This window comes from Meleagris gallopavo, chromosome 22 (assembly GCF_000146605.3).
Source record: "Meleagris gallopavo isolate NT-WF06-2002-E0010 breed Aviagen turkey brand Nicholas breeding stock chromosome 22, Turkey_5.1, whole genome shotgun sequence".
NCBI classification, from domain to species: Eukaryota; Metazoa; Chordata; class Aves; order Galliformes; family Phasianidae; genus Meleagris; species Meleagris gallopavo.
In genome coordinates, this window is record NC_015032.2 from 1,300,853 (window position 1) to 1,311,815 (window position 10,963).

General features: G+C 43.1%; 1 protein-coding gene across 3 annotated transcripts in view; it reads left to right on the forward strand.

Annotated features, from left to right (window-relative positions):
- LOC104913979 (ubiquinol-cytochrome-c reductase complex assembly factor 1) overlaps positions 1–10,963 on the forward strand; it is a 55,999-nt gene that overhangs the window by 15,978 nt on the left and 29,058 nt on the right. For all 3 annotated transcript variants that reach the window (XM_010722259.3, XM_019622070.2, XM_019622069.2), the window contains exon 6: positions 4,807–4,864. In XM_010722259.3, the coding sequence (XP_010720561.2) occupies positions 4,807–4,864 (58 nt within the window). The remainder of the gene's footprint in view (positions 1–4,806; positions 4,865–10,963) is intronic.

Below are 10,963 nucleotides of genomic sequence, written 5' to 3' on the forward strand. Positions count from 1 at the left end.
TCTAGAAATATCCCTGATCCGGGCCCTAGGGAGGCAGCACACCTCCCTGTGGGTAGGGGCAGGCCAACATATTGGGCACTCAGTTCCTTTTAGAAGGGAGTCACCTATGACTATCACTCTCCTTTCTTTACTGGAGGAGGCAGTCTTCAAGCATGGAGCTGACTGCCTCTCCTTAGAAAAGCTTGGAGGCAGTTCTTGCACCTCATTCTCAGCCACCTCATCCTCCAGTTTTAGGGCTTCAAACCTATTACACAGAGGCACCTGGGGGACTGAGGTAGGTCAGGATGGGTGTTGCCTGCATTGCTGAGCAGGGATCTGCTGCCATTCCTCCTCTCTTCTCAAGTTGGCTCTCTCACTTTGACCACGGCAAGGGAGAGGGTCCACTACAGTTTGGGGGGTTGCAATCTCTGCTTCTTTCTCGCAGAGAGTCACACTACCAGTCTATCTCCCTCTCACACTCTCTGACGGTTCTTAATCTCTCAGCCTCCTCCCTAAGCTCCACCACCAGGCTGAGCATCTTGTCCACCTGCTTGTACCTCATGCAGGTGGCGTCCTTCCTATCCTCCCCTGGCAGCAGCAGGCTCAGGCACTCCCTGCAGCCAGAGACCTGGACTGCCTCATTTCTGGGCAGGCCCTCTGTCTGGGTCACCACAGTCTTCTTGGAGCAAGCCCACCATCTGGTAGAGACCATATTTGAACCTGCGGTCTCTGGGTCTGTCAGTAGGAGAGCAGTCTCCTGAGCAAAGACAAGAATACTGACACATCCTGCCACAAGACCTGCCTCCCACGCCTATTGCTGCAGTAATGGGCACTGTGGGCTGCGCTCACAGTCTGACTTCCCTCCCTGTTATTGGTGGGCAGTAACACACTTTTCTCACCTTTTCTCACCAGGCACGTTAGGTGGGCAGAAGCTAGCTTTATCCCTCCCAAGAGCTGCTTTTAGCCTCGCAGAAGAGGGTCAAGGTTAATCTCAGAGGTAAGAGTTAGCAGTGCCTGCTCCACCCCTGCAGTCTCAGCAGCCCGCCCACAAGCTGCCAGCTGCTGCCAGCCCCCAGCACCAGCACAGTGCTTCTGCTGGCTTCAAAAAAAAGCCCTAAAAAGAGCTTTTTAGTCAGCCTTTTTGCTTTAGGTCCCTTACCCAGTGCAGTCTTAGCTGCCCTGAAGCTGGTCTCTGCAGCAATGCTGAGAAGCTATGTTAAGGCACATATGAGATAAAGACATGATTTGAGACAGCCAGCATGGCTTCTAAGGGCAGATCATGCCTGACCAATTTGGTGGCCTTCTATGATGGAGTGATGGCTTAGGTGGATGGTGGAGGGCGGTGGTTGTCATCTACCTGGACTTTTGCAAGGCCTTTGACATGATCCCTCACCACATCCTTCTCTCTAGATTGGAGAGGTATGGATTTGAAGTTTGACTGTTCGATGGTTTAGGAATTGGCTGGCTGGACACAGCCAAAGGATTGTGATCAATGGTTCTGTGTCAGGGTGGAGGCCAGTCAAAAGCGGTGTTCCACAGGGGTCAGTCTAGGGACCAGTGCTCTTCAACATCTTCATCAACGACATAGATGATGGCATCAAAGGCACTCTCAGCAAGTTTGAAGATTACAAGCCACCGAGCTGAGTGATGCAGTCGACACACTGGAAGGAAGAAAAGCCATCAAAGGGACCTGGACAGGCTGGAGAAGTGGGCCCATGAAAACCTAAGGAAGTACAACATGGCCAAGTGCAGGGTGCTGCACTTGGGTCAGGGCAATCCCAGGTGTTTGTACAAACTGGGGGAAGAGCTCCTGGAGAGCAGCCCTGGGGAGAAGGACATGGGGGTCCTGGTGGATGAGAAACTGGACACGAGCCAGCAGTGTGCGCTTGCAGCCCTGAAGGCCAACTGTGTTCTAGGCTGCATTAAAAAGGAGTGGCCAGCAGGGAGAGAGAGGCGGTTGTCGCCCTCTACTCGGTTCTTGTGAAGCCCCATCTGGAGAACTGTGTCCAGGCCTGGGGCCCCACTACAGGAAGGACATGGAGCTCTTGGAGCGGGTCCAGAGAAGGGCCGCTAAGATGATTAGAGGGCTGGAGCACCTCTCCTATGAAGAAAGGTTGAGGGAACTGGGCTTGTTTAGCTTGGAGAAGAGAAGACTCTGGGGAGACCTCATTGCAGTCTTCCAGTACTTGAAGGGAGCATATAAACAGGAGGGGGAACAGCTGTTTATGAGGGTGGATAGTGATAGGACAAGGAGGAATGGTTTTAAACTGAGACAGAGGAGGTTTAGGTTAGATATTAGGAGGAAATTTTTCACACAGAGGGTGGTGACGCACTGGAATAGGTTGCCCAAGGAGGTTGTGGATGCTCCATTCCTGGAGGCATTCAAGACGAGGGTAGCCTCATCTAGTGTTTGGAGACCTTGTACATAGCAGGGGTGTTGAAACTGGATGATTGTTGTGGTCCTTTTCAACCTATGTCATTTAATGATTCTATGATTCTATGATATTTCAGTAGTTTTTCTTCTGATATGCTCTCTAAATATGTGATATTATGGCACCACTGATATCCCAAACCTTTGAGAATATATTTACAAAGAAATTAAAAGCAACATTTCACATTTATTTATTTATTTATTTATTTATTTATTTATTTATTTATTTATTGCAGGATGTGGAGATGTTATCTCATTTCATCCTTCCTTAAATTGTGGTAGTTGCTTTTTCCATCACAAAAAATTCTATGTTAAAGTTTGCTTCTCTTACCTGATGAATTTTAAGTGCAGTATATGAAAAAGATGTACATCCCCATAAGCCTGAGTGTTTATGTCTCTTAAATACACAGACATGTAAACAGAGTGTGTTCTGCAGGCAGAACAGATTTATTCCCCAGCTGATCATATCACAGTATTTCACAGGTGGTTTTACTGTCTCATATTTTTTTCTGTATCTAGCTGTATTCTGAAGGAAATAATTTTCTACTGAATTTTAGGATGGATATTTCTTCCCTTTTGGTTTTTGGAAACAAGGTCTCCTGAAACTCCAAATTTTAGAAGCGTCTCCTTTTTAAAAGGCTGGTAACTAAGGACAAACTTGTTGCTCTAAAGCAACCATCCCTCCTTTAAATTAGGACATAGCCAGTCCTAATACAGAAGTTAAAAAGTGAATGAAGAAATAGAAGTGCAATACTTGGGGAAATTAGAGGAAAAAAATCTTCCCTGGATTCTACTGAGTAGGTCTGTAAAAACTTTCAGAATTTCCAGCAGTGGAGGTGTGAGCTTTGCTTTCCAAAGAAGAGCAGTGTCTGTGGTAGCAGACTGATGCATGCTAACTTCTATTTCAGAAACTTCTGTCTGTTGAACTAAGTGTTTCACTCTGAACCTTGTCTGCGGAACCCTCATTTAATTAACTGGTTTGATTAATGCAGGCACTGTGCACTTTTGCTCTGGTTGGAGATCCTTTGGCTTGCCTTTAGGTCAAAGTATTCATTTCTAAGGACTTGAACTATTTCTACTTGTAATGAGACAGCCAAAAGGGGAGAGGGTGGAGGAAACCTGTGGTTAACCTCCAAACATACTGTTAGTGACTTTATACCCTCTTAGAGGTGGTGTAGGTGATGTATAGGCATTGATGCTGAAGCTTGGCACGTTCTGTCCCCTGATGGCATCATCACTTTGAGGAGGAGGAATAATGATGAGTTGCTTGTTTGCTGTGGTGGCTCCCTGACTGTGGTTGACACATAAAAAGAAAGAGGCTATAAAAACTTTGCTTCGTGATCCATGTGAGCCTCCTTGTTACTGCCTGAGAGCCAGGAAGTAGAGTTAGGAAAGAATACATTGCATACAGAAAAAGGGATTGACTTCCCTGAGGGAGATCCAATGGGAAAGTCTGCTTCTGAATACTCTGCATCCCAGGTTTGAGTAGTCCAGAAGACGAGGCCAAGTGCTGGGTAGGCCAAGGTGTCAGATGCTTTTCATTAGGGTATTTCTTCAAGAGACTGCTGTAGAAATGGCTTCCTATAAGGAAGCTTTAAATCTGAGAGGAACTGAAGGGACTTACTGTGCACATAACCCGTAAGTCCATGCTTTCCTAGCATGAGGAAGAGCAGTCTGGTTTCTGTGGCATAGAGCCTGAATCTCCAGCCTCCCAACATCATGACATGGATGGTTTTATAATGTAATGTCCATGTGCACGTAGACATTTCTGGGAAACCCAGCAGCTTTAGCAGTAGAACAGAAAATGGAAAGAGAAATTATTTCTGTGGCTGGTTTGTTCTTTTAATCCTAATATGTGATGGCTTGAGGCAAGGGACTCCGAGAGTGCCATGGGTTGTGCAGCCACATAACAAGTCACAGCAGCTGAGTGAGAGCAAAGTGCCAGCCAGCACAGTGAGCAGCATCCTGCCTCTGGCAGGAGGAATCAGCACGTGCTAAAGGAGGAGTGCAAGGACTGGGCAAAGCATCCACAGATACTTCCTTGTAATTCTCTTCTGCTCTGGGACTTCCTGAGGTAGAAGCCGTATCTTTTAAATTGTGATTCTTCGTGTTTTTTTTCCTCCTGTTAGTTTTACCTCAGTTCTAAATATATGAAGCCTTTTGGTATCTACAGTGTCCTGTGACTGCACGTTCTAGATCTTAATGATGTCTGACAGTAAATGATATTTGCTTCCAATATGTATTTATAGAGTAAAGCTAGAAACTTAATTATTAATATGTATTCAAATTTTGGTGTAGTGAATCTGTTAGGTTAAAACAAAACAAAACAAAACAAAACAAGTTAAATTTAAATTAATTTTTTTCTTTTTTCTTTTTTTTTTCTCTTTCCCATCAAGGGTGCCAAATGCCTGATACATTGAATTCATGGTTTCTAGTAGCCCAGCTTCATGTCTGGTAAGTGAAGCTTGAATAGTAATATAAATAGTCTCAGGAAATAAAATGATACGAACCTTACTGTGCAAAAAAAGTAGGCTCCATGATTATTGATAAAAGTGGTAATATTCAATTTACAAAATAATGAATTCTAATAGTTTTCTACTAAAGAGCAAAAAGCCCCATGGAGAAACTGACATCTTAAATCTCTGTATTTCTAGGTAATGGAATAACCCGTGTCGTGAGCTTTCTAAAAGCCTTACTCAGCCTGTGTGGAAAAATCCCATTTAGGTGTTTTAGGAAAAGTTTAAATTTATGTCGAAGTGGTTTAAATTGTGAGAATTTGTGGTGGTTGAAGTTTGCTGCTTGTCAGAAGCATTTAACAAATTATAGCACTGGCATTTATTCTTGTGCCTCTGAAATGTACATACAGGTTGGTGAATGCCAGCTTGGCTACATCTAAAAATATGTAACACCTTAAACATTAAGTTTTTTTCCTCCTTTTTCATTTATGAAAAGAGTAGCCAAAAAAATCAGTTTTTCATCTAATATTACATACTTATAAAGGTCAGCAGGATGCACAGGGGAGTACAGTAATTCTTGTTAAGTGCCAGATCTTTCATGAAACTGAAGTCCATAGACTTACATTTTACTACCCAAAGACTCGAAAGGAAGTTTGTGCTAAAATAGTTGCACTTAAGAACAGGCCTCTTATTTCCTTGCCTCCTTTTTTTTTTTTTTTTTCCCCTTTCCCTCCTTTTAATTTCCTGTCTCCTCAATATATTGAAAGATGGGGCAGCTCATTTCACTAAGGAATGAATTAATTAGCGGAACCATTGAATTGGTTAATGAAATCAGTGGATTCAATTAATGGATCACCCTTGAGATTTGCAGTCTGTTTCTTACTGTTCCATGTGAAAAGGGCTTTAATGACTGAATTAATAAGCTAATCATTTGGTTTGGTATTTGGAAAACTGCTGCAATAAATTTTCAAACCAAACCATTTGTAAGTGTTTGAGGAGAAATAAAGGGAGGTAACACAAAACTGCAAAAAACACACTTTTTTCTCAACAATTTTGCATTGACAGGAAAATGTGCCGTGTAGTAGCATGGCCTTTGAGATGCACAATATTCTTTCACAACTGACAGGCATGAAAATAAATAAGGGAACTATGATAGAGAAGGTAGTATTTAATAGACATGGAACTTCTGAGATCACAGTTATGTCAGAAGAAGCCAAGAGTTGCTGCTCTTCGAGCCTGTGATGCTAAAGAGACCCTTAAGGAGAGGAACTGAAACATTCTTATGCTTAACCTATAGTCAGTGTGTTAACAAGAAGGTCCTGCTCAAGCAGAAAGGAACAAAATCATTTTTCATTGGACAGTGGTGAAAATGTGAATCTGGAAGGTAGTACTAGGCTAATTTTTAATAAGAGGTTCATTTTTTTCCAAAGTTTTTATACATGGCTTTTCCATGTTTCTGACAGCTTGACCTAAATGAATGCTGTCATTCTCACAAATCAGAGATCTGGTTTGATGCTCTAGGACACAGAGAAGCCTACTCACTATCTGGGCCACTGGAAGATGCTGCATGTTTTGCTTCTGACTATCTCGGTGGCCAAGATTCTGCCATGACGTGGCAGATATATCGCTGCATTCTCTCTGATTCTCTTTTTTAAATCAGTATCTCAGTAAAAAGGGAGCAGGACATGAGGGATTCTGCTAACACTGGCGTATGTAAAGGTACCCTACTTCTGAAGGCTCTAACACCTATCTCTCCTCCTAGCCTTTTGTCTCAGGCTAGAAGTCTTTCTGATATGGCAGCCAACAACCTGACCATAGAGCCTAATTGCCATCTGTTAAGATGTTCCCGTTCCCTCTCATAAGCCTAGATCACTTTCTGGATTACTCGTTCCTTCCCTCTTCACCTACAGAGACTGACTTTCAACTGATTTAGAATATTTTCTGAAGCAGGAAAGGTTAAGATTTTTTTTATGTATACTTAGGTAAAAACCCTCCTCCTCTCTCTCTGCTATCATTGTCCGTCGTGTTCCAATCAATTCCTCGTGCTGTTGGATCCCACCTTTTATAAACTGTAAGATGCTTGTCAGAGCATCCTTGCATTACAGATTCTGATCGGTTCACTGTTTGAATATCTGTCCTTTATTTTTTCTTCTTTTCTGTGAACCAGATTTTCTATTTAACCAGAAAGGAGGGGGAGAATCAGACACTCATTTAGCTCATTCTTTATTAACTTATTTAAAGATAATGTTTCTTCAGATACACTCCATTTCTTTCCAATGTTCTTCTAAAATTATACTTTAGAAAATCAGCCTACTAGTGTTCTTCCCTGAGTTTTATAGGCTCTTTCAGTTACCTCCCACCCTTGATGTCAGGAGGACATCAGGCTCAGAAGCCCATACCTTCTAGGAAATCTCAAGCTTTTCATTCCTACTGCCACGTTGTTCTTTTCTTGTGACAATCTAATTGAAGTCTAGGCTGTGTCCACACAGTTTCCAAACTGCAAAAGAGATGACTTTGACTGTAGTAAGAAAAGTCTTACCTATGTGGTACATCCTGCATTACCTAGCATTTGGGGTCAGAATACAGCAGAGCTTCAGCTCCCTTTTTGAAACTCACCAAGGTTTGTTCACTGCTTTCTGTAAGAAAAACTGTGCTTGTGAAAGTGTTGATCAGTTTGAATGAGTGTAGAGGAAAAGAAGAACCATCAAGTTTGTGGAAAACAGTTCCTGCAGGGATAGATTTATCAGATTTGCAGAGAAAGGACTGAGGCTACTGTTCTATTTTGAGATACGCTGTCTCAGGAGAAAGAGAGTAAACTGTCCATGGCTCATCCTAGAAGAGCAGAGTGGAAGGAGTTTAAAATTACACCAAAGAGAGTAATATCTTACCTGAGAGACATTTTAAGAACAAGTTTATCTGGGATGTCTTAAGGTTGATCCTGCCTCACTATGAGTGAGTGGGCTAAACAGCCTAAGTGCAGGCATCAGGAGAGAGGGAGACTACACAGCCAGACTGAGATCTGTTAGCTTGTACCTCCACAAAAACCTGTACTTAGCTGTAGATACTATACCTAGTGAACTTGCTAGGCTGAAGCAAAGGATATCATGCAAACTTGCTAAAGGAAATAGCAAGAGTTCAGAATTCTGCTCTGTGCCATTATTCTGAGCTTCCTTTCATCATAAAGGTGCATGTCTCCACATCTAGTTGAAATCTATTCAGGAGATTTCTCCTTCTATCTTGAAGTAGCTGGCACTTCATGGATGATTTGGGTTACACAGAACAAAGCAACAGCCTTCTTATTTGGTTGTTGTTACACCTGTTGTTAAACCAGAGTCATTTCTCTGGTCTGGTATGATGTAACCCTAGAAATAATTGCCTTGGAACACCTGAGGAAGGCAGAATGCCTGGTCCTGTGAAAGGGGATAGTAGGAAGCTCTGAGTGGGCTTTAACCTTGGAGGCATAATGATTCATCAGACATTGACTGCATAGCATGGAGCTGCATCTCAACACTTGGAGAGAGTAGTGCTAATTTCTGCTCCTGGAGCTTAAACCAGTGTGTTTTACTATACTGGCAGAAGCAGTCACAGCTGAGGCTCCTGTTGGAAACTGCTGCTCCTCACCTCAGATGGAAGGAGGTGTATGTGCTCACGTGCCTTTCCAGACATCCTTACGTATTATTTTCTTCTAGTGTAATCTTTCTGCCTCATTAAATATGACGTAAATAATCTACCTCAACCAATAGTAGACAATTTTCTAAAGATGGTTTGGAATAGATTTGCTTTCATGGTTTGACAAAGATGGGTCAGTATTTGAGTAAACTGCAGCACAGATTTTGTAGTGAAACGACAAAATGTTTCACACTGTGTTGACCCAGTTAGAAAGTTTATAGTCTTTAAAGAGTGCGCGTCTTTCTAAACCTCAGACGGCAGGTGTAGTAACAAACTACCAAACTTTAAAATAAACTGCAGAATTCCATGATCTCACTCGCGGTGCTGCAGAACAGCTCTATGACAGCACTAAGCATCCAAACACAGAGCTGCCTTTTAGGCTTCGAGGGTAGCAGGCTTTCCTCTGAGCACTGCTCCATGGCTGCTCATCAGTGGGCGGTTGCTAACTGCTGGTCTTTGTGCTGCACTCTCCTCTTGGTTCACTGCTGCTGAAGGGAGACTGGATGGGAACTTGTATTTATGCATATGGGGGTGATTGCCAAGTCTCTCTTGCTATTTTGTTTTTTTTCCCTGAGGTTGTGAATTGAGTGAGAGTAGTGTAAAAATACTTCTCTCAACCCAGTTAGGCTTCCAAGTCTTAGGCTGAGTGTTTTTCTCTTTGACTTGGTAAGAGTGAGCAAAAAAAAACTTGGAATACAACAACTCTTACTAATTGACTGTTTTGTACGGGTTAATTACATAAAAGCATAAGAGGAACAAAGGTTTTGAAGCTGATGAAAGTAAGACAAGTTTTAAGCTCACAATATGTCTGGCTCCTGTCAGGGCTGATAACTAGAGAGGTTTTCCAAGTTCTGGATCATTATTCTAGCTGAAAGCTTTGCCGTTTTTCTTTTAGCAAGATGCTGATAGATTTACTTCTTGCTACCATCTTCGCAGAATTTGGAGCATCTCTCCCATGGAGAAAGGTTGAGGGAACGGGGCTTGTTTAGCTTGGAGAAGAGAAAGCTGCAGGGAGACCTCATTGTGTCCTTCCAGTACTTGAAGGGAGTGGATAAACAGGAGGGGGAACGGCTGTTCAGAAGGCTGGATGGTGATAGGATAAGGGGGGAATGGTTTTAAACTGAGACAGGGGAGGTTTAGGTTGGATGTTAGGAGGAATTTTTTCACCCAGAGGATGGTGAGGCACTGGAACAGGTTGCCCAAGGAGGCTGAGGATGCCCCATCCCTGCAGGCATTCAAGGCCAGGCTGGATGTAGCTCTGGGCAGCCTGGTCTGCTGGTTGGTGACCTGCACATAGCAGGGGGTTGGAACTGGATGAGCATTGTGGTCCTTTTCAACTCAGGCCATCCTATGATTCCCTGATTCTTTGATCTTAATTGTAATTGTTTGCTGGGTGCTGTTAGACAGAAATGGGATTGTCACTACCACCATATATACCTTGGGAATCCTTACAGCTCTGTTTCCTGAGCCAGAAATTGCTGCTCTTCCCAATGTTCCTTTTGCTGACTGCTGTCCTTCTCTCCCTATTATCTTCTCCCAAGGCTCTCACTCAATTACCCCCTTTGATCACTGATCTCCTTGCCATACCTCAGTCCCTCTCCAATCTTTTGACCTCATTCTGCCAGGACTGTGTTGTGCTGGAGCCTGACCTGCCTCTCACCTGGTGGCTGCCATTTTCAAAAGCATTCATGTAGAAATCTGATTCTGGCTCAAGGGCTTTTCTTCTTTTGGTTCTGGAGTGCAAGTGGAATGGACCTTGTATGGGACTTAAATGTATGGTTCTATTTAGAAAAGAGTATAGAAGCAATGCAGCTCTTTCAGCTTGTTTTACCTCTGTGACTCAACATTGGCAGTAAGTTTTGCTTCCTTTGCAGGTTTAAAAAAAAAAACACAACAAAAAACACTTTACTAACAAATCAGATAGGATCCATCATGAAGATTGGCATCTGCCCTTTTACAGGTCAGCCCAACAGACGAGTTTCAGATGTTTATGATTTTCCCTGTTGAGCTGGCATTCACAGAGCACCGAATACTTCTAATGCCTGAAGGGAGGCCCAGATCTTATCTCCACTGCAGAAATGAACAGATACATAAATCATTTTTACCTCTTAACTCTTGCAGTGCTTTCACTATTAGTAACATGGCTGCTTCAAAGTGGCCTGTAGCAGCTCTGCTCTCCTGCTTTTTCAAAAGGTGTGAGAAGAAGCTTTTACATGAACAGTTCCCCAAGCATAGACGTCTCTGTGCGAAGCAGTGACTTATTTCAGCTTCAGTATTGGAGCATCCTGTCATCCCAGCTTTCTGCCTTGCAGTGCAGGAGCAGAGCTGACTAGTGAGGTAGAGAATGTGTCCTGGTGGTGGGACTCATCTCGTGGCACAGTGAGGGAGCAGCCTGCAATTCAGTTCGTGCTGTTTACAGATGTAATTA